Source organism: Podarcis liolepis (assembly GCF_965112155.1).
Source record: "Podarcis liolepis genome assembly, chromosome: 1".
In the NCBI taxonomy this organism is placed as follows: domain Eukaryota; kingdom Metazoa; phylum Chordata; class Lepidosauria; order Squamata; family Lacertidae; genus Podarcis; species Podarcis liolepis.
In genome coordinates, this window is record NC_139554.1 from 30,182,996 (window position 1) to 30,206,513 (window position 23,518).

Genomic DNA, 23,518 nt, shown 5'->3' on the forward strand with positions numbered 1-23,518 from the left:
GGCCCTCTGTCTGGTTCCCTGTAGCCTCACTTCTCGCAATGAGGGAACCACCAGAAGGCCCTCGGCGCTGGATCTCAGTGTCCGGGCTGAACGATGGGGGTGGAGACGCTCCTTCAGGTATACAGGGCCGAGGCCGTTTAGGGCTTTAAAGGTCAGCACCAACACTTTGAATTGTGCTCGGAAACGTACTGGGAGCCAATGCAGATCTCTCAGGACTGGTGTTATATGATCCTGGTGGTGACCCCCAGTCACCAGTCTAGCTACCGCATTCCGGATTAATTGCAGTTTCCGAGTCACCTTCAAAGGTAGCCCCACGTAGAGTGCATTGCAGTAGTCCAAGCGGGAGATAACCAGAGCATGCACCACTCTGGCAAGACAGTCCGCAGGCAGATAGGGTCTCAGCCTATGTACCAGATGGAGCTGGTAAACAGCTGCCCTGGACACAGATTTGACCTGTGCCTCCATGGACAGCTGTGAGTCCAAAATGACTCCCAGGCTGCGCACCTGGTCCTTCAGGGGCACAGTTACCCCATTCAAGACCAGGGAATCCTCCACACCAACCCGCTCCCTGTCCTCCAAAAACAGTACTTCTGTCTTGTCAGGATTCAACCTCAAAGATGAATTTTGGAGGATTCAGGGCAGGTAGAAAACTCTGATATTTACAAATGGCCAATTCAGCATACAAGTACCGTTATACTCTTGTTGAAATCCTATCAGAAGCCCGTCTCTGTTTAGAGACAGAGGCAGCAAAAGCGGTGATGGCCAACATTGCTATATCAAGGGGTCCAAGATCGCTTCCAAAATGTTTGCTATATTGCAGGTGGAATTCAATCTCATGCCAGTCAATTCCGGTTACACAAAGTTGAATTGGGGCTTCTGCACAACATAACTGCTTTCAAAAAATAAAAATGGATTTTTTTGAAGTAAGAAAAGTGGCAAGGGAAATGCACTGGAAAGTATGGAGCAACAAATGCTTGATGTGTTTTTGCACAACCTCCCTGCCAGCAAATCGGAGTGAATCCTCAGCGGGTGCCACAAAACCTCCAGGCACACTTTGCCCAAGCAAATCAGGATGAACACTGAATAAGCATGTCGTATGGAAGCGACTCAAGTGCTAAGATTTAAACCTCGTACAGCTGGCAGTTAGAAGGCATTGCTCAAGAAACGCCCCGTTTCCTTCTGCACACCCTCACAGAAAGCCAACCCCAAAGAGGCAAGCTTGTATGTCGAGTTAATTTTGCTGGAGTGGCGCCTCAAGCCCCTTCCAAGTGCACTTCCTTCCTGCAATTCATGGGTTAATCTTTTCGAAAAGAGCATTTTTCATTTTACCATCTCAGGAAGGAGGAAAAGGAGGAAGGAGAAGAGAGTGAGAGGGGTGGGGGAGGACTGGCGAAGGGAAGAGAGAAAAACCCTGCAGAGCCGAGAGGCTGCAGATCACAGGGCCATTCTGATAGCCTCCCGTTGCCACGGCAACGGCAACGGCATTTATCAGTTCCTTATGAGAGCAGGCACAGCAAATCTGCATTGCACATGGCAGCCTTCCAGCCTTTCAAATGAAAGAGCACTTTGAACCGCTGCCAAGTGGGGAAGGAGCGGGGCTGTCAGGCCTGCTTAATGCCGGCGCGTTGAACTGGGGAGCCTCTCATCTTCCCAGAATCCTTCAGGGCTGCGGTGGGCAGCCTGCCAAGCCCTTAGCGGAAGCGAACGGGGAGAGCAGCCAGGCCTCAGCCAGGCCCATTCACTGCGGAAGGGTGCTCAGAAATTTCCCACATGTGCCATGCCACAAAGGCAGACTGCACAATGGAAGCCAGAAACGCCACCACCTTCCTTCTTTCCCTCACTGCTGCTGGGGAGACGTGTGTGTGTGTAGAGCAGGTCCGGCCCAAGACATTTTGGCACCTAAGTCAAACCACCAAATAGTGCCCACCCCACAGAAGGGGTGCGTGAAGATCGACATCAGTAGCAAGCAAGGAATAAAGATTTACATGGGGATATGCTGCCCCTGTGGATCCTGCTGCCTGAGGCAGTTGCCTCACCTGGCCTCATGGGTAGGCCAGTTGTCATGTAGAGAATCTGCATGGTGAATACTAAGCATGTCTGGAAGGCAGGCCCTGTAATTGGGGGGACGGGTGGTTGTGGAAGTTCAGTGCCAACACACTCACGAGCCCTGAAACTAGGCATTCGATAGAACCAGCTCCAGTGTGCTTCACCAGGACTGGAAGCTTGGAAGGAGAGGGGAATGATGTCCTCTGCTTTCTCAAGGGGGTGTTGTTATACATATGGCCTGGTGGTGCGACTGCAAATTAGCCAGGGGAAAAGAAAGCCCGTCTAAAATTTCACCTCGCATTTCACAATCTTGCTAGATTGCCTGAGATAGGCCGCTATTCTTGTAGCCCCAGCGCTGCCCGCTTCTGCAAGGTGAAGATGACAGCACTGGTGGTTGGACGAGATCGTTGTAAGAATTCAAATTACAGCACAATCCTGAATGTATCTCCTAAGAAACAAATCCCATTGAGTTCAGTTGGCATTTCTCCTAGGTAAGCGTGTGTGGAAGGTAGTTTGTGTTTATTGCCTACCTTTCCACTCTCATATCTTTGATGTGCCTTACATCGCAGTCAAAACAGTTCCATAATTCGATTACACTGCAGCCAGAAGAATAAAGCTCAACAATAGCAAAATCGACAGCAACCTGAAGATCCAAATTCCCATCAAAGGTGCAATCCTTAGGCGGTACTCCTATATATGCCTACTTGGCAGTAAGTCCTTTTGAACAGAGTGCATCTATGTTCTGAGTAAGCCTAGGATTGGGCTGTAAAGAGTGTGGATGTCTCTGGCAAGCATATTCTACCACTGAGGTGCCACAATAGGAGATACCCTGCAGCAGCTGCTCATCTGACTTCTGATGTCGGGGGCATCTAGAATAGGGACTCAAACGGCAACTGCCAGCAAACGGGAACACTCCTTCAAGAGAATGCATGTCAACAGTTTTGAGCATGTTTTACACACTCAATAAATGCTTAGCATTATTCATGTCCAAAACTCTCGACTGCGCTTGCATGGTGGAAATGCATGCTAGGCATGTTCTGTGGTTGGGGAAGAGTGTACAAGATAGGGAAGCACAGCAATGAGACTGAGCAATGAAAGATTTCCGTGAATGGAAATCCATTACATGCATTAAATCACTCTCCCCCACCATCAATTCCCTGCCAGCCCCCAGCCAGCATAGTTAATAGTCGGGGTAATGGGTGTTTTGGTTGAAAACATCTGGAGGACACCAGGTTGTAGAAGGCTGCATCAAAAGGATTAATGAATCTCTGCCCATGAGAACTAGAAACTTTCCCTTTAAAAGTGAAACCTGATATTTCCTGGATTTGAATCAGGCAAAGTAATGTATGAATATATGTGTGCGGTGTCCGGGTTTGGATGGCAGTGAAAAAGGAGCCGGTAATACGACACAAAATCAAATGTTCCAGCTACCTGTGAGTCTGAAATGTAGCTGTCACCTGTGAAAAATATGACCCTCCTGTGACAACACACACTGCCGAACATCAGTTTGTCACGCAGGACAAGGGAGATCAGAAAAGTAAACCGGGTCACCTATTCTAAACAAATGGCCAGGAATCGCCAGCGGATTAACAGGGTCGTGGTACGGCAGTGTGCCTGATATAACTGGATTTTCTCCCCCTGACCTCGTTCTTCGTTTTGCTGACATTGTGAGAATCTCTGGAACACGCTGGTGATGAATGCCGCAGTGGGGGGAAAAGGCTCTTGAGTGGATTTCTTAAGTTCTCAATGAACAGCTTTCATGGGAACTTTACATTGTTTTGCATTACTCAAAGCACAAGGGCTTCTCCTGGCAATGGAAACAAATTGGCACAATTTCTCCGGCTCCCCCCGCCTCTTTCTTTCTTTTTCTTTTTTAAATCTCTATGATCAAGGGAGGAACTCCATTTTCCAGTGCTAGTCATAAGCATTTAGCACAAACAGAATGAAAATCGACGCTCAGGCGCTTGGAAGGAGTTCAGGAAAGCAACGTCTGGCATTCATTCCAAAGTGGAGGTTTGGTTCAGTCCCAGCCCCATTAATGTCAGCGGACTGTTTTCATTTCTCTTCAGCCCACCGTTCAAGAGCTGTTTTCACTACTCTTTACTAAAGAATGTATTCCCAAGCATAAAATCATTCATACACATCCATGTCCAAATATTCTTCTTGCTCTAAAACTATCACCTAACTATGTACAGTGCACAAACACACAGAGGAATTCATTAAAGATAAACTTGCAGCTGTAATGCTAATATTTTAAGATTATTATTTTCATTTCCTGGCAGCTCAATCCTATGGATGTTTCTTGGGGACATCCTCTTTTTAGGATGTCAGCCTACGTTTACATTCCTCAGTTCCCTTTCTTAAAACAACACTGATCCGGAAATCAAATACAGAAACAACTCCCAGGAATAAATCATATATTTCAGAATGTTTGGAGTCAAAACAGCAAGCGACAGAGAAGGGGGTTGGAAATGAAATAATAGCATTGAACCAGCCCATTGATGAAGAAGCTGATATGGTTTAAAGAAACAAAGAAAAGGATGAGCCAAATTGATGAAGATATTCCACTGCTGGCCATTAGCCATAATACGGTAACAAATGCAGCCTCCCCCAGGCCAGTGTCTTCCAGACGTTTTGGACTACAACTCCCATCAGTATGGAAGCTGTAGATCAAAAACTCTGGAGGGTGTCAAGTTGGGGGAGGCTGGTTTAATAAAACCTCCAAGTTTTTGGAGGCAGTATACCTCGGAGTATCAGATAGTGTGGATAAACAAAATGGATGAGCCAGCATCAGCACTACTGTCATAGTTGTGATACTGTGATTTTTGAAATGGCACCGGTTGCCCATATCTGGAGACAGTGTAAGACCAGATGGACCATCAAGGCAGTTGTTTACAGGGGCAATACTTTTTTTAACAAACCCAACAAACTCCACCCAGAAAGTTTCCTTAAATTTCTGTTAATTGGCAGGCTCAATGCAAAAGCCCAGTTCATCTCTTTCATGGGCATTTTGCTACTGGGTAAAAGGAGGTGTTTTATATCAAACTAGATCAAAGCTTGAACCACAAGCAACAGAGAGTGTTGTGGCACCTTCAAGACTAAACAGATTACAGTAGTACCTCGGGTTACATACGCTTCAGGTTACATACGCTTCAGGTTACAGACTCCACTAACCCAGAAATAGTACCTTGGGTTAAGAACTTTGCTTCAGGATGAGAACAGAAATTGTGCTCCGGCGGCGCGGCGGCAGCAGGAGGCCCCATTAGCTAAAGTGGTGCTTCAGGTTAAGAACATTTTCAGGTTAAGAACGGACCTCTGGAATGAATTAAGTACTTAACCTGAGGTACCACTGTACAGCCAAAGCTTCCATGGCTTGAGTCCTCCATGAAGAAACATTGGAAAACTATATCAGAAGCAGACTTACTTGTTTTCCTGGAGGTGAGAATCACTCAGCACTCCTGGATTGGCATCTTAGACTGAGGATGGGGAACTCATGGCCCCCCAGCTATTGCTCATTCATTCATTACATTAATTTCCCATCTTCCTCCAAGGAGCTCAATGTTCTTTGCCCCTGTTTTAGCCCCATAACAACTCTGTGAGGTAGGTTGGGCTGAGCTGGCTGGTGCAAGATCACCCAATGAGCTTCACGGTGGAATGGGGATTTGATCCTGTGTCTCCACACTCTTAGCCCAACGTTCATCAGTCTCATGAGTCAATGGTAAATGGGAAGATTCAGACTGCCGTCCGACAAGGTCTGGAGGAACACAGGTTTCCCAACCCTTTCTTAAATCCTCCCACCTGGGAGATCTATGCCTTCCAAAGTGGTCAGGGGAGCAGCTATGGAGCAATCCCATGTTATTATCACAACAACCTTGAAAGGTCAGGCTGAGGTCACTCAGTGAGCTGCCCGGAAGAACAGGCGAGATAAGGCTTATCTCTCTCCCAGTAAGGCCAACAGAAGCAGAGTCCGAGTCGGCCGCGAGATGTACGTCGGTATGAATTACCAGGAAGCTGCTTAGGACGCAGTCTCCAAACATGCTAGGAAGGGCGACTCAATCGTTCCTGAACAAGGCCTAATAGTCCACAGCAGGGGGCTATGCCTGAATCCTTAGATTTCAAGGAAACCTGACACAATTTGCTGACGACTAAGTCTCCCTTAATGCAAGTGAATTAAACCCAAGCAGTTCGGTTTGGTTGCAAGACCCCGGAATAGAAAGGGGTGCACCTCCCTTATCCTGATCAATTCCCCCAATATCTTGCGAACAGAGAAATATCTTGATTCTGAATTCGCTCCGCTCATCCTAGGTAACCACACCATCCTCTCTAAACCACATTCACCACTCCAAACAGCCTTACGCCCCCCTCCGCCAGCTCTTCCTCCTAATGCAAGCGACCGTTCATAATGAGGAATATACCACTTAATCATACGACGGGTGCGTGCGTATCAGCGAATCTATTATTTTAGGTTGTTGGAGGTAATGAATATAACTCTATTTTGGGTCAAGTTCGCTGAACACATCCGATCCTCCTTTTCCCTTTTTGCACCTTGGCCTTCTCTTAGAAATCATACCCCTCCGCCCAAAACGACCCGTTTCATTCCCACTTAAAAACAAGAACCGACGAGGAAAGCCTTTTTCTCCATTCCAGGTTTTTCTTCGCCGTGGGTGTAGGCCAAAGCTAAGCTGCTGCCCCTATTTCGCTCAGCGTCTCGTTCTGATCGCCCGTCTTGCTGGCTGAGCTTGCAAAGCAAAGCTAATAACGTGCGGTGAATTTTGCACCATCACGAGAGTTGCGAGCGATGGTCCCTCGGCGGGAATAGCCTTGGGGAAGAAAAATTACCGATTGTGTTGATTTAGTCGTGTTGATTGTTTATGCTCCCAGGAGGAGAGCTGAAAGCAGTCTGTGAAAGCGGGGCGGGCGGGCAGGAGCAGCAGATGGGGAGGGGAGGCCAAGGAAGGAAGGGAGGGAAGAGCAGGCCGCGATCTCGCTCCCTCTCTCTCTTTCTGCGAAGTACTCAGCAGGAAAATGGCTATCCAACCTGCGGAGGCCGCGAAGCCGAAGGGCCACACACTCGCACCCTCTTTTATGGGGTCAAGTTCACCGCATGTACTGTGTTAAAGGAAAATATAATGAAAATTATATTTTTAAAACATCTTTCTTGGGCAATTCCAAACCTGTTATTCCAAAAAGAAAGGCCTCTGGTTTCTTTATAAATGTATATTTCAACATTCCCCCCCCCCAATTCATTATATATCTTTTCCCAGAAGTTTTTTCACCTTGGGAAAGGTCCACCACATATGAAAAAAGGTTCCTTCCTTTTCTTTACATTTCCAACACAGTTATGATATATCTTTGCTAATTTTACAGAAGTCAAATACCATCTGTACATCAGTTTCATTCTATTTTCCTCGAGCCCTCTTTTATGGGCGAGGGGTGCATGAACGGAGCCAAGAGCTCAGCCCCAGCAGCAGGAGCACTTTGCACTGCAAGTAGACAGCTGGATCGCAAGCCAGAAATCGAAAATGAGCCTGCCATCTTAAGCGTGCTTGCTGCTTGACAGGTGATTGCATGTTTAAAAAAAGCAAAGCAGCCCACTAGGACTGGCTTCAAAGGAAATATGGTTAGGAGTAGAACGCCCAAAAGATCGTTATGTCTCGTTCTGAAATCTAACATCTGAGACAAATCCACGCTGCCTATCAATATTTTTAACCCGCTCGGTGACACTGGGCAGTGAGTGACCCGCTCCGCCCCACAGAGTTGTCGTGAAGTTGAATGTCACGTTTGAAATCCTAATAATGAGAGTAGCAGTAACCGTGGTGATGGGAAATGGGTTTTTTTTATATAAAAAAATAGGATCCTCAACTCCCTAGTAGCTGTTGCAGAAGCTCATGATGTTTTAAGGCAGCGTTCGCCAACGTGGCGCCCTCCACAGATTGTTGGGCTACATCTTCTATAATCTGTTGGGGGCACCAGGTTAGCGAAGGCTGTCCTAAGGAGTCCTGCGGCGCAGAGCTCACAATAGGGGATGTGTGTGTTGAGGGAGAATCCTAATCTGTTCATCATTTGTGTCATTTCTTTGGCGCTATTAAATGAGTGGCAGTCAGTATCCGGCATCAGCTGGTACTACGTGTAGAAAACGAAAGCAACTGCTGAGGCTTTTCTTGTCTTTTTTTTTAAGCGGCCATAATGCATAAGGTTTCAAGGGGAGAGGCGGGTGTAGGGGAAGGGAATAAATAAATCTTGGCTTTGTGTTGTTGTTGTTTTTTTTAAAAAAAACTTTAAAAAAGACTTGTGAAGGGAGAGAAAATGTCACCTGAGCGAAGGGAACAAAGGGAGGAAAGCATCGGAGCCACTTAAACAGAAAAGAGAACACGAAGACCTTTTTTTTAAAGAGAAGTTTAAAATCTGAAAGGGGCCCAATACTTGAGCGGTTATCTTATCTTTTTTTTCTTTAAAGCGATGCAAAACACCGTCTGTGCAGTTTACAAGGGAACACCTCTGATGAAACGAAATTTTAAAAACACAGAATGGCGTCATAATTGTTATGCGGATAACTCGGGTGTTTTGACAGACACCTCCTGGCAGCGGAGGGGAGAACTTTTCATCTGACACCAATCTGGAACTGGTTCCTACTCCTAAGCATTTGTGGAATTCAGGAACACATTTCCCTGGCGCTCCACGACATACTCTTCTCTCCACCCTCCCCGCGCCGAGCTTGAAAAACAAAACCAGCTGCTTTGGCAGAGGGTCTCTATTTACAGCCATAGGCTTGCACGGAAATTGCCCTCTGCCTATTTGTCTCCATCGAAGGGCTGTCCGCCCCCCTCCTAGGACCACAGGATCAGGCGCCGCTTACTGGTGTGGGTTTATTATTATCATTAGTTTCCAGAGAGGGAGAGGTGTCCGTCTGTTGCAATTTCAAAACACGGCAGGATGGTAGCATCAAGACTAACACCCCGATGATGGCGCGGCCTTTTGTGGACTAGATTTCCTTCATTCTAACTTCTAACCTCAGTTGTCAGATGCATACACTCACCTGGCTTGGCTATAGATTTCGAAAGCGGGGTGGGGTTGGTTGGGGGAGATTTGTTTTGAAAGACCCCATTAGATGGAAAGACACCATTTTTGGAAAAAATAAAAAATTCCTTCCAGTAGCACCTTAAAGACCAACTAAGTTAGTTCTTGGTATCTTTTTTGGAGACAGCCAACAGAGAGCCTCTGGTCTACTGCGTAATGATCTCTGCACCCAGGCAAAGATGTGAAACGAGTGTGAGTGTGTGTGTGTCATAAGGAACAACAGGCTGGAGAGCATCTTTTCGCTCCGAAATTTACGACGATGCGGAAAATCTGGAGCCAATATACCGAGCAAAGACAGCCGTCCTGTTTCCCCCATCCTCTTTTTTTTTAATAAATATTTTCCTTAAGACGCATTTAATACTGTCGTGCATTTGTTTTATGACTCCTTAATGGAGCATTGTGCTTTCTACTTCCTCGAGTCACTAATTGCTTTGGAAAGGTGGCAGCTGGTTTGGGTTGAAGCAGACAACTCAGCCTCGCCAAAACAACAACAACCACCTCCCGCCGCCGCCCGCGCACTCTCTCATCCCCTCCCCGATCCATATTTCATCCGCGATCGTCATATTCTCGTTAGTTGCTGCTAACCAACGCGGGAATGAACGGGAGCTTTGGAGAGGCTCGCAAGGAGTCCCCCTTCCTCCACCTTTGGGAAAGAGCTGGCGGGGGCCGTTTGCTTTCTAGCGATGACTGATTCCTACAAAGCTGGATCTTCTCCGGCCAGGCGACGTGGGGTCTGCGGGCGAGCTGGAGCCCTCAACCCGAGACTCAAAGGACTGAACCGCTATGTGGGTCCGCTGCTCCTGCTGCCTTAGCTCGTTCGCGCCTCTCTCGCCCTGTTCATCCTCCACCCCCCACTCTATTCTCCTTTTATTCCACTCCCCAAACCTCGATTTTCTTTGTGTGTTATAAACCCATTCAGGCAGATGCATGGCCCCATTGTTAATAACTATTAATTTCATTTATTTAAATCCCCAGATTACACAAGTGCTAAATAAGCAACATGAGCATAGCCATGATTTATGTTATAAGCAGGAGAGGCTTTACGTTGGCGGGCGGAGGCAGAACAGTTATCTGCGACGCAATTGGTCAGTTTGTTAAGTATTCTTTTACTTGATTTTTTTTGGAGGGGGGGAGCTGCCCCTCCCGCCTTCGCCCATGATAAGGACCGGGGACTGGAGGGCTTTCCTTTTTCCATTTAAAACCTGCATATCTCAGAGGCCGGACACAGCTACAGACCCAGCAGCGGCTACAAGACGCAGAAAGACTCCTCGGAAGCAGACGTGACCCCAGCTCCTTCGTTTCTCCTCTTTTATCTTCGGTAGCTGCTGATAAACCGAGAACCCCTCCCTGCTTCCACAACCCTCCTCCTGTAAAGGCGGCTTGGAGAGGTGTGGCCTCGCCTTTTTGTTGGTTTCTTTTTTGCCTGTTGCCCCAACTGTGCTTGCTTTGTGCCAGCTCCTCGCCCTTCAGAAGGGTCGAAGGTTTGATCTGCCTGGTGTGCGGGCATGATATTTTAAAGCAGCGAGGTGAAGAGACTTAAACCCTCCAACAAGATGCACTACCTGTGACCTGGAAGCATCCCCCCCTTAACCCAAATATGCATTAATGATGGGTGTGACGCTGCACTATTCAGTGCTTGGGTGAACAGGCGCCTTGTACATGTTCAAGGGCATTCTCATTCCATCATCACCATTATTTCCAAAGCATCCCCCCCCCAGGGGGTATTTCCAAGGAAGATAGAGGGTCTCCAGTGTAGGTGCCAGTAGCATGCTCCCAAAGTTGGAAATCAAGGTTGATGAGTCATTGAGGAAAAACAAATAGGAACCTTCAGGTACATGAGAAGGCAATTTTGCCCTGTCACTGAAATACTCTCTAAGTCACCCATTTGAAAGTGCTTATCTGAAAATATTCTGATATTCTTCCGCCACTCCTATCTTAACTGATATGAACGCAGACTTTATGGCTTCAAAACCAAGCCAACTTTTTCTCCCTCCTGCTTCACACTTTGCTTGGGCTGTTGAAGAGTGGTGGAGAAATGGAAAGCTTGCTTGCTGTTTTGTGGCCTTTTTGGTTGGCCTCATAAAGGCATGCTGGATTTCGACTTTGGCTTTGCTCATGCTGCACTGGGGAGCCAAGGAACCTGCCAATACCACCAGGAGGGTGAGGGTTACCCCCTCCCCCAGGGGCTCTATTTGGCAAGTGAGGGGTCGGGGTGCTTTTAATCCGGAGGGTGCCTCACCATGAAGGTGTCTGGCAATGGAAATCGGAAAGGCAAGCAAGAGAGTGCTGCAGCAGAAGAGTGGGCCCTTCCAAGAACTGTCAAGCAGAAAGAGGAAGTCTCAGGCCAGAACCAACATTAGGCACCTTTCCCTCATGGTCCCATTCAGCCTCTTCACAGAAATCTCAATGGACAGAGAGCCCACAGGTCAAAGGAAAGGGAAAGTGCAGCAGGAAACCTGCAGCCACACCAAAGTCCTTCAGGCAGAAACCAATTTCATCTGACTTGAGAACAGGACTCAGCTGGCGCAGGTCCAGTTTTGCTTCCTTCCAGCTGGGCCAAGAGGCTGGCTGGCTGGCTGGCACCCGGGATGTTAAGCTCTTCTTGGACAATCCAGGGAACATCCAGTGAAAGGCGGCCAGACGCTCCCTGGACTCTTGTCCAAGGTCACGCTTGGAGAATCCAGGCGGGATTCCTCCAGTCCAGAAGATATCACTCCACTGCAGTGGTGGTGAAAAGGCAGCCTTGGAAACACTTTGTCGGTGGTCCAAAACAATGCTTTCATCCACTTTCTTTAGAACACACCGATTCTGACCTTGTGTCAAGGGATTCCCACTGCGTTTGACAGAATTCTGAGATGTGCGTTAGAAACCAGACCCTTAAATACAGAGCCCAAAGGAGATTCCAGCCTTGTAAAAAGCTAGAAAAGGCTCTTGGGAGAGACCTCTGTGAGCATTTTGCCTTGATGAACATGTCAGTGACACGTTACAATGACCCAATCTCTATTCCAGCCGATTTCATCCTGTCTTCCTGTTGCCTGCTTCCTCCTCTAGCAGACATTTCCATGGCTGGACCTACTTTTTGCCTTTCCCATACTGCAGTATTAAAGGGCCTGCAACTTATCGAGAAGGCGGTGGTACCCAGAAGGGAATGAAATGGGCTATTGCGGTGATGTTCCCAAAAGAAGGCAACTGGATGGAGACGCGCTGGTGCCTAGTGTCTTTCCCACAGCTTCCATTACTGGACATTCACCCATGTTAAATGGGGCTACCTTTGAGTTAGCAGTTTAGGTTGCAGAACCAACATTGGAGGGTTGAAACGCCAGATGACTGTGCGATCCTATGCATCTCTTATTCAGAAGCGAGTTCCCTGCAGTCCCATGGGACTTACTATTGGTAAGTAAGTCCCTTTAAACACAGTGGGGTTTATTCACGAGTAAATGTGAAAAGAATAGTGCTATAACAAAGCAGCCCCTTTATACAACACCTTGGAAGCAATGCCCATTGAGTTCAATGGGACTTTCTCCCAGGGACTTACTATATAGGACTGCAGCCTAAATCTTGACTGCAAGAATGTAATATTTGAAAGACAGTGGTGCTAATTTTAGCAGAAGAAGGCTATTTCCTCAAGATCTCAAACAAGGATTGGTGAATCCTTGACACACACAGGGGTTGGTGACTGAAAGCTCTATGCAAACTGGGGAATGAATGTGTGTTCTGGTCCTCCTTGGTGACACTTGTAAACCCAGAAGCAGGTTGCCCTAATGATTCTGGATTGAGATGAAGCAGAAGGGCGTGGCCCTCTGCATGCATAAGCACTTTGAATAAAAACAAAGGCTCTTTCAGTGTTTCTTCCCCCACCTCTCTTCCCTCCTCAGCAAAGAGCTAAGTAAATATTATTCCAAGGCAAGGGTTAGCCATCCCAACCCAGCTCATAATATCCTACGGTTTCTCCGCGGATAGCACCCTTTCTTCTCCCCGAGGAATGTTGACTCACCCCCGGGCAGCTCATTACTCTGCAAGGGCAGGAGTGCGAGTGGGTGACGCAACGCGGATCGCAGCCTGCCCAGGGACGCCTGGCAGGCAAGCCTCTTCGCAACCCGAGTCCCGGCAGGGAAAGTTTACGAGGATTGTTCTTTGGGGCGTGGGGAGAGCAGCTCCAGGCTCTGCAGGCACGGAAAGCGGCGAGCTGCGGGGAGAGGAAGCCGGGCTCGCAGTCACCCCTTTGCCTTGGCTGAGGGAAAGGGGCTTGGGCATGCAGAGCCAGCAAGGGCGGCAACTTCAAAGCAAAAGTGCGGCCCAGTATCTTAGGTCTTTGCGGTGGGGGTGGGGGGCGAGGGAGAAGCAGCATCAGAGAGACGCTCACCTGCTTTGGCCCAGTGGAGAGCCTTCCAGTTCCTTGCAATCCCAGACTGGAAGGCAGGAAAATGGGCACACAATGCTCCCTGCCTCCCTGATTTTACAGATAGATCTCACCGAAGTTCTTCACTCAAGAAAGACTCTCCTTGAAACGGAGCTGCATTAGAGAGCCCAGCCTTAATAGCAGGGGGCTGCAGCACTGACAAAAATATTTGTGTGTATGTGTGTCATTACAAGAAGATCCAAAGAGGGAGAAACATTCCGACCTGATACTTTTTGAAAATGATGCTCTGTTCCTAGTAAGCGAGCAAGCAAGCTCGCTCCTCATGTAAGTTATAAACAAGGCAGACCAGCCTCAGGGTACCAAAGGAAATGTCTCCAAATCCTCCTACATATTCGCCTTCCATTTTGACAGCAGCGAATTGTGCCGTTGCCAGAGCCTAGAAGGAGCACTTAGCGCCGCCCAGAGCTGGAAGGAAAACAAAACAGGGCAAAAACACCTCACCAAAACCCCCCCCAACCACAATCCACAACCCGACACGTTCGTGCAGGCAGGAAAACTCCGCCAGGAAGGCGCAATAGTATTCTCCTCCATGTGCTTTCCTGGCCGCGTTTTCCCTTTGGGGGAAGCTGCCTTGAAGGAGACGGGAAGAAGAGAGGGGCGGAGGAGGGGGAAGAGCCAGTGTTTAATTTTCCAAACATAGCCTTCGGTGTGCGTGTGTGTGAGAGAGTTTCCTTGGTTTCCAAGGGGCAGCTCGCCTCGCTTCAGCGGTTGTACACACACAAGGGGAGGAGGGAGGAAATGGGCAGGGTGCCGAGCATGCGCAATTTCCACGCAACAAGTGGGCTCCCTGTCCGTAGACACAGAGGAAGCGCGGGGCGGGAGGGGAGAGGAGAAGACGCGGGAGGGAGCTGCCCAGCCAGCCAGCCAGCGAGCGCTACGAAAGGGGAACTGCAAATGCTAGGGGGGGGGGGAGCGAGCGCGCGGCGGTGACGTGAACGCCCCACCCAGGTGGCATCCGAGCTGGGGGGAGCGCGGGAGCGAAGCGAGCGAGAGGCCAATGGAGCGCCGCGCCAGGAGGAGGGGCAGAGCCGCACTCGGAACGCGCGGCGGCGGCGGCAGCCCAGAGTGACACTCCGGCTTCCCCCTCGATTCGAATTCCGAGCGGCGCTCGAGGATGTGAGTGGAGGAGCTGGCGGCGCCGCCGCTGCTACTACTCGCGAGGATGCCGCCGCCGCCGCCAACCTGAGGCGCGCGCAGCCGCCCGCCTGCCAAGACAGCACCCCGCCACCGCCAGACCGCCGAGGCGCTCGCTCCGGGGGCGCCCTTCGTCCCTACCCCGCTCTGCCCACCCGTCCCTCCTTCCCCCCCAAACCACCTCCACCCACCTTGCCGCGCTCGGGTCAGCAGCAGCAGGTAGCGGAGCTCCGCTTGTCCTGTGCCCCCGCCCCGCGCTCAGCTTCCCTCCTCGGCGACGTCTCTTCTCGCCCACCCCTTTCCTCCACGCCGCCAACAGCGCGAAAGAAGAAGAGGAGGAGCAGCAGCAGCAGCAGCAGCAGCAGGAGCCGCTTAGACACACCGAAGAAGCGGCAGAAGCAGCTGCTGGAGGGAGGAAGGAAGGCGGGAGGGAGCAAGCGAGGGAGGGAGGGGAGCCAACCCCTCCCCGCGCCTCACGCCCCTCGCTCGAGGAGACTCGGAAGCGCTTCCCGCCAGGCCAGGTAAAAGGAAGGAGAGAAGGAAGGAACGGAGAAGCAGGGAAGGTTCCCCCCCCCCCGCCTCTCGTTCGCCCGCTGCCCCCCGCCCCCTCCAAAGAGCGGGAAAGCGGGAGCCGGTCCCACCCCCAGTGCAGGGTGGCTGGAGCAGGTTAGCGGCTGAGGCAGCAGCGCCCGCGCACCGGACAGAGCCCGAAGCCGCCCTCCTCGTCCCCCAGCAGCCATGTCGGCGGCGCAGGTGTCGTCGTCCCGGCGGCAGTCGTGCTACCTGTGCGATCTGCCGCGCATGCCGTGGGCCATGATCTGGGACTTCAGCGAGCCCGTGTGCCGGGGCTGCGTCAACTACGAGGGCGCCGACCGCATTGAGTTCGTCATCGAGACCGCGCGGCAGCTGAAGCGGGCGCACGGCTGTTTCCAGGATGGGCGATCGCCGGGGCCGCCGCCGCCCGTGGGCGTCAAAGCCGTGGCGCTGTCGGCTAAGGAAGCGGCGGCGGCGGCAGCTGCAGCAGCCGCGGCTGCCGTACAGCAGCAGCAGCTGAACCATGTGGACGCTGCCTCCTCGAAAGCGCCGTCGGGCCTGGAGCGCTACGGACTGAGCGAGCCGCGCAGCCGCTTCGAGTACCCGCCGCCGCCGGGCAGCCACGGAGGCCGCATGCCTAACGGCCTGGGCGGCCCCAACGGCTTCCCCAAAGCGCCAGACGACGGGCCGCCCGAGCTGAACCGCCAGAGCCCCAACTCCTCGTCGTCGTCTTCCTCGTCGTCGTCGTCGCGGCGAGCGGCGCACGGCGGCTTGGTGAGCGGCCTCCCTCCAGGAGGCGGCGGCGGCGGCGCCCAGCTCAACGTGCCGCCCAACCTGCTGCCGCAGACGCTGCTCAACGGGCCGGCCTCGTCCGGGGTGGCGCTGCCTCCTCCGCGGGGCCCTCCGGCTTCGTCGTCCTCGTCGTCTTCGTCGTCGTCCTCGACGTCCTCCTCGGGCGACCCGTGCGGGAAGCGCCCCGGCTCGGTGTCGAGCAGCGGCGACCAGGAGCGGGAGCTGAAGGAGAAGCAGCGCAACGCCGAGGCGCTGGCCGAGCTGAGCGAGAGCCTCCGCAACCGCGCCGAGGAGTGGGCCAGCAAGCCCAAGCTGGTGCGCGACACGCTGCTGACGCTGGCCGGCTGCACGCCCTACGAGGTGCGCTTCAAGAAGGACCACGCGCTGCTGGGCCGCGTCTTCGCCTTCGACGCCGTCTCCAAGCCCGGCCTGGACTACGAGCTGAAGCTCTTCATCGAGTACCCCAGCGGCTCGGGCACCGTCTTCTCCTCCGCCTCGGGCGTAGCCAAGCAGATGTACCAGGACTGCATGAAGGACTTCGGCCGCGGCCTGTCGTCGGGCTTCAAGTACCTCGAGTACGAGAAGAAGCACGGCTCCGGAGACTGGCGCCTGCTGGGCGACCTGCTGCCCGAGTCCGTGCGCTTCTTCAAGGAGATGGTGGGCGCCGACATGTTGCCGCAGCCCTACCTCGACGCCTCCTGCCCCATCCTGCCCACCGCCCTCGTCAGCCTGCCCAGGACCCCCACCTCCTCCTCCTCTTCTTCCTCCGGCGGCGGCGGCGGGGCGGGCGGGCCGGCCTCCAGCCGCGGGCCCGGAGCGGGAGGCGGAGGCGGCGGCGGCCTGCGCAAGAGGAAGGCCTCTCCGGAGCCTTCGGACTCGGCTTCGGAAGGCGGCCTGAAGCTGAGCGAGGAGCAGCAGCGGCAGCAGTGGATGGCTAGCCAGAGCGAGGCGCTCAAGCTCACCATGTCGGCGGGGGGCTTCGGCGGGGTGCCTCCTCCGCCGCCCCCTCCGCCGCTAGGGCCTCACTCCAACCGGACCACCCCGCCCGAGTCGGCCCCGCAGAACGGCCAGTCGCCCATGGCGGCGCTCATGTCGGTGGCCGACACGCTGGGCAACGCGCACTCGCCCAAAGACGGCAGCTCGGTGCACTCGACCACGTCGACGCGGAGGAACAGCAGCAGCCCCGTGTCGCCCGCCTCGGTGCCCGGCCAGCGCCGCAGCCTGGCGTCGCGCAACGGGGACATGAACCTGCAGGTGGCCCCTCCGCCGCCCAGCGCCCACCCGGGCATGGACCAAGTGCACCCGCAAAACATTCCCGACTCGCCCATGGCCAACAGCGGACCCCTGTGCTGCACCATCTGCCACGAACGCTTGGAGGACACGCACTTCGTGCAGTGCCCCTCGGTGCCCAGCCACAAGTTCTGCTTCCCGTGTTCCCGGGAGAGCATCAAGGCGCAGGGGGCCACGGGCGAAGTCTATTGCCCCAGCGGCGAGAAATGCCCCTTAGTCGGTTCCAACGTGCCTTGGGCATTTATGCAGGGCGAGATCGCGACCATTTTAGCGGGGGACGTGAAAGTGAAAAAGGAGAGAGACCCTTAAAAAACAAAACAATCCGAACAGCCAAGGCGACTCCCTTCAGACGCCTGAAGATGGAGAATTGTGAATATCGAGAAACAACCCGCGGGACAATACTGCAAAAAGTTTAGTCTTATGTATAGACCTTATTTTCGTCGTATGTTTCTATATTTTGAAACAAAGGTATGTACCCTTCTTCATTTGAAGGATAGAGCTGTTCTTTTTTCGTTTTGTTTTTGTTAAAACAGAATATAATATTGTTTGGTTACCACATAATACCTGTTTCTCATTTCTTTGGCAGTGTGTTGGCTAGGTACACAGTTAAATAGCCCTTAGCGATTACCTGCTGCTGGTGTGTATTTTTGTAAATGTATGCACTTCTCTAAAATAAGAAAATTGAAAAAAAAAAACCTTTTCTTTTTGCCAAGGCCAGTGTTGATGCCTAAAAAAATGCTACAAAAATGGTGACAGCTTATGTTTTAAAAGCCCAGAGTGTTAGTCTTTTACTTTTACTTTCCATCTTTTATTGTTTGTTTTGTTTTTTAATTTCTTTTTGTTCGTTTGCAAAATGGTGGGAGTGGTATAGGGGTGGGATTTTTTTTGCAACTTTGTAAAGAAAAAAAATGTTTCATTTTGTTTCTATTGACCTGAACATTTTCGATCTTCATGTTTTTGTTTTTGCTTTATTGATGCACGAAAGCTTTTGAACACTAGAGCAAAATTGCTGTACATGGAAAACTTGCTCTGTTTGTCCTTTATACATTTCTGTAGTTAACAGAACACTGTAATGTGCCTTGGAGCTTAGTAAATTGTAATAAATTCAATTGATATTAATAGTTTCTGAGTAAGTTTTTCTTTTCCCAGTAGTTGCCCCTTTTTGATTGCCTCACTATTCTGCTTCAAACCTGCGTTTTATTCTGTGTCATTTGTACATGCACAACTAGAGATTTACCTAATGAGGCTATCTAACATATCTAGCCATTGGCACTGTGCCTGCTTACATTTCACCTTTTAATATTGACAGAACAGTTGCTGACTAAGCATTTCCTATTCACCATTCTTGCCTTTCATTTTCCCTTCCCAGCTGCAAGGATTTTCTGTTCCACAAGAGACATCTTTTGTGTGAGGAATGCAATGGAATTAAATACTAATACTACATTTTCATGCATGTTTACTCAGAGGTTAGTCCCACTGAGTGCAGTGCGGCTTACTTCCTGATAAGTGTGTGTAGGATTATAGCATGAATTGGTTTCAAGCCTTTTTCATTAAAAAGAATAACACAACAGTATCTAATAACATTACAGTACTAAAATGGTAGTCCTATGCACAGTATCTAAGAGTAAGTCTCAGTGAATGTAGTCAACTATTGCTGAGTAAACATACATAGGGTGATGGCAGTAGTGATTGTGGATGTTACTATTTTCATGTATATATCATACTTCATAAAAAATCACAAAGCCTTTAGGCACTAGCTAATTAGGTAGTGCAGAGGAGGGGTCAGGAAAGGTCTCCACTGAATTTTGGCATTGATGATACACACCAGCCTAAGTACAAGGAGGATTGGTGATAATGCCAGATTTATGTAGCATGTATTTTAGTTGTAACTTGGCAGCTTGAAAATAGTTCTTAATCAAATAAATCCTTATCTGTGTTTGGTAAGCAATAGGGGATGTAAGTTGCTTCCTCTTCCTCCACCCCATTGGAGAGCTTTTATTGACTTCAGTAAATGAAACTGCATTCCTCCTGGCAATGGACAAATGCATTCATTCTTGCTAAGTTTGTGAAAGTAACATTTGCATTTTCAGGAGATCTGGATTGGTAGAATGCCTATTGGGTGACCAGATCAACAGGCAGAGTCAACACACACAGGCCCCTCTGACTGGCTGGAAAATGCAAACAAACCTCGCCTGAACTTTGCCTTTTTTCAGTGAAGCAAACTAGAGAAAAGGTACATAACAATCCTCACACCGAAACATCAACAATGTTATGGGGGCCCCAGTCCATTGTGCCATAGGTTGCCAGCAGCCAGTAGCATTTGCACTTTTGGTGCACTGAAAAACAGATGTGAAAAGACATTTTAATACAGCCCTCTTGGCCTTTGAGTTTGTATTTGGTTACTGCTAGTACTACAGTTTTGGTTTCTGTTCCTCTCAGTAGTGATAAATGAAGCTCTAAGGTTCAGGACTTTACTGTGTACCTAGATTACCAGAGCTGAGCCTCTTTGTAGTGTTTTTCTTTGCCTGTTTGGGATTCACCTCTGGATACTACTATGTTATTATTATTTTTTTAAAAAATATTAACTTTCTTTTTACTTTTTCTGCAAAGGATTATATTAATGCTATGAATCTCATAACCTACTGAAGTCTTTTTAGATTGGAATAAACATATACAAAATAAGAATCCTAAGTTTTGTTCTGTTAAAAAATAAAAAGTTTTTTAAAATGTGTGATTAGCATACAGGAATACTGTATATATTATATGGATTAAAATTATTTAAGTGATCAATGAGCAATATATATGTAAGGCTGTAAACATAAATACAGGTATTTATTAGGAAGTAAGCTTCACTGTATACATGCTTCTTATTTCTGAATAAACAGGAATAGGATTGTGCTGTATGTTTATCCTAATCCTAGACTTTTAAAATGGACAAATCATAGAAATAATAGCATCAGTCAACAATATGTCATCAGAAATATAGCAAGTTCCTCCCCTCCCTATGGTGGATTTATTGTACCCAAATATTCCCCAGAGATTTCTTTTTAATTTGCAGGGTTTCTCCCCCTTTATTCATTTTTTTCAAGGTAGTCTGACTCCTTCCCCCTCCCCCTCCTATTTCTGTTGACAAGGAGACTGTCAAGAGACAGTGGGCATGTGTGAAAAACAAGCTTGCTGTGAATTGTAATACTGTAGTTAATTAAAGTTAACCATAGCTAGAGGGCATTTGTTGTATGGAGGTCTTCTGCAGCCATGTGACCTTTCATTTTACTCTGACCCATTAAGCAGCTAGTCTGGGCATATGAGCCAGCTTTCTTTGATCCTCACTGCAGATGCTTTTCAAAAGTCATCTAGAGCTGACAAGCCATAATCTTTTCTTTTTGGTGGAGAAGGGTGTGCGTGTGTCACTTACTGGAATTCCTTCATTTCCCCTGCAATGCTAAGGGTTTCTTTGCTTGGGGGTGGTAACTAAACATTTTGAAAATACAGCTTTCCAAGAGTAGCTTATTCCTTGCTATGTCCTAAAGCAGCTGGGGGATTTTCGGGAACAAGGCAGAACATGCGTATCAGGGGAGACATTTTTTTTAATGTTCAGAAATTCCTTAGCTGAGAAGCTATGGAAAACACACCAGATATCTGCAGTAAAGAGGGATGGGCTAATTTTGAGGTGGTGGTGCTGAATCAGGAGGTGTGGTCCTAGTTATTCTGGCTACAACAAACGGAAACAGCAAAGCAGTTCCCTGCATAGAAATGTGGCTCAAGTGTCACTCAGATCCTATAAAGCCCAGTCCTTGTGCTTCAGGTTTCTGGATTTCATGCTCTTTGCACTGAGAGCCAATCTGCAACCGTGTCAGAGAAGCTGCACATCTCCTTGAGCTTTCTTCTCCAATTAGCCTGTTCTTTGTTTTTAAAGGGAGGCATGTTGTTTCCTGAGAGCAGCAGTGTGCTAGGGGGTTAGCAAGTCTCCTCTCCTGCTTCTGGCCATTTTCTTCCTGCTGATGTGTTTCTCTTTCTCCCCCCCCCCCAACCCCCATTCATAACAGGGTTGCTTGTATTGTGCGCCGGCAGGCAGGCCTGTCCGTGCCAAAGTGACACATCCTGTTGATTTGCATTAGAGGACTGGAGTGTCACTGTTATGCTGACTCTTACAAAGTTAGTCTTGAAAGCAGCGCAGCTTCCCCCTTGGCGTCGAGCCATTATTCTCCATTTACAGCGTGTAACTTCTATCAAAGCCACATATCTCCTCATATCGGTTACAAGAGCCGAAGGCCAGTGATTACTCTTTGCATGTCTCTTAAAGAAAACTACCTCTGGATTAACAGTTGGGTGGAAATAGGATTGTAGCCTGGGATGGATGGCGATGGTGGCATTTTTCTTTTTGGAGGGAGGCGAGACATCCTACAGTGAAACACATTAATTCTCCTGCTAGATTGGAAGTCCTTTAAGAGCACATGGGGAGAAGCGCATCTGTTTGTAGTCAAATACGAAAACAGTTCCAGGCAAGAGCATTTCCCTGGTGTGCATTTTTTTTTAAAAGGCAAAAAGATGGTTCGTGTTTGTAGCAAAGGAGGCTTGGTTCGAGGCGAATAGTATGGGATGGATTGCCCTCCTCGCCTCTACACGTGTGTGTGTCTCTCTGTGTGTGGTGAATGTTAGAATGCCTGTTAAACTCGCTTTCTTAGTCCTCCAAGCCCCCTTCTCTGCTCGTTCGCTTTTATGTGTGACTTCCACGATTTTTTCAGAAGCCCCTCGGTGTTGTAGCTGGACGCTTCAACCAAGGGGAGGAGTATAAACAAAAATGCGGATGGGGCGGGGGGCAGGGAATAAAAAACAGCCACTGGCTAGGCTCTCTGGGGCCATATTACCAGCCAGGGCGGCCTGTTTCCCGTTCTGTGTATGTTTGTGTGGTTACACACTGGCACAACTCGGCTCTTTCCAGCTTTTGGTGGTCGTCTGAAAAGCCAAGGCGAAGCGCGCATGTCCCCAGATTTAGCAGGCGCCGAGTGGCCAAGGCGGCATCCTTGCTGAGGTCTGCGACCCTTTTCGGAGGAAACTTTGCCTCTGAAACCCCGCGCAACCCCTTTGCCCCTCACCTCCCCCCGGCGCCGACGTCTGCTGTCCTCCATTTTGGGAGAGAAAGTCGGCTGCAAAACGAAACACAAAACACATTCCTGGGTGATCTCTGGATGGCTTTTCTCTAACTGCAGATTCTCCCTTCGCTCTCTCTTCCCGCCCTTCCTTCCCAGAGCGATGATGACTCTGCCCAGCTGTTCAACATTTCCCCCTCCTCCGCCTGCCTGCCTGCCTGCCCCATGCCTAGAGCTGCTGAGGCTGGTTTGTTTTCAGGCTAAAAAAAGAAAAGCAGCTTTAACTGTGGCGTGTGAGGGAGGGAGGGAGAAAGGGCGAGCTCCGGCTGGAAACACCGCTCGGGTTGCAGCTTTCGCAGGGAGCTCCGCCTTTGGCTGCTCTGCAGAACCAAACCCTGGGAGAATCAGCCCTGGAATGCCGCGGCCTGCGAACACAGAAGGAAATTAACTCCACTTGACTGGGCCTCGGACTAGACAGTCACGTGTCTCTCTCCCTCCCCCCCCCCAACATTGAGAAGGGCTCCGAATGGGGACACGCAACGCGCCTGCGCGGCTTCGAGGAGCCCGGGCAGAATTCCCCGCTGTCATCCTTTTCTCTCCCTGCTCCGGCCCCGCCAGCCAGGCTGCAGCGATGATACAGTCCCGCCATTGTTCCAGTGATATGAGGGGGCGTGGCGTTGTCGTGACAGGATTTGTTAACCGAGGCTGAACAAACACATCAGGATTATTAATCTCGGGTCTGAAAGGCTCTTCCATGTGGGGCGGCGGGGAGGAGCTCGATCCCTGCCTGAACCATTATTATTATTACTCGCCCCCTTCACCCTAAGCTTACAAATAGTTTTATAAAGCTACAATGGAATCACAAAGAACCCCCAACTAGCGTGGCTCCTGACAACGCACGTCTCAGGTGTCAAAAGCCAGGGCAGAGGTGCCAGGAAAAGCCTTTCTGCGTCAATTCTCAGCAGAGAAATAGGCTCAACAGCTTCTGCATCCATTACCTTAGAAAAAGTGTTAAACCCTGTTAGTTCATCCAAGACTGGATAAAGATGGGGGGGGCCTTGCCCTGTCCCCCCCAAAAAGGTTACCCTTTCCCACAAACTCCAACGAAAGGAATGCATGAAACAGAAAACTCATA

The 23,518-nt window shown here is 50.0% G+C and overlaps 1 protein-coding gene across 1 annotated transcript; it reads left to right on the forward strand.

The window, feature by feature from the left end:
• The first annotated feature begins 10,017 nt into the window (after nucleotides 1–10,017).
• On the forward strand, nucleotides 10,018–18,412 carry IRF2BPL (interferon regulatory factor 2 binding protein like). The gene has a single exon (XM_083499872.1). It carries the CDS (start codon nucleotides 15,416–15,418, stop codon nucleotides 17,600–17,602), a length of 2,187 nt encoding a protein of 728 aa, XP_083355998.1. The 5' UTR covers nucleotides 10,018–15,415; the 3' UTR covers nucleotides 17,603–18,412.
• The last annotated feature ends 5,106 nt before the right edge of the window (nucleotides 18,413–23,518 follow it).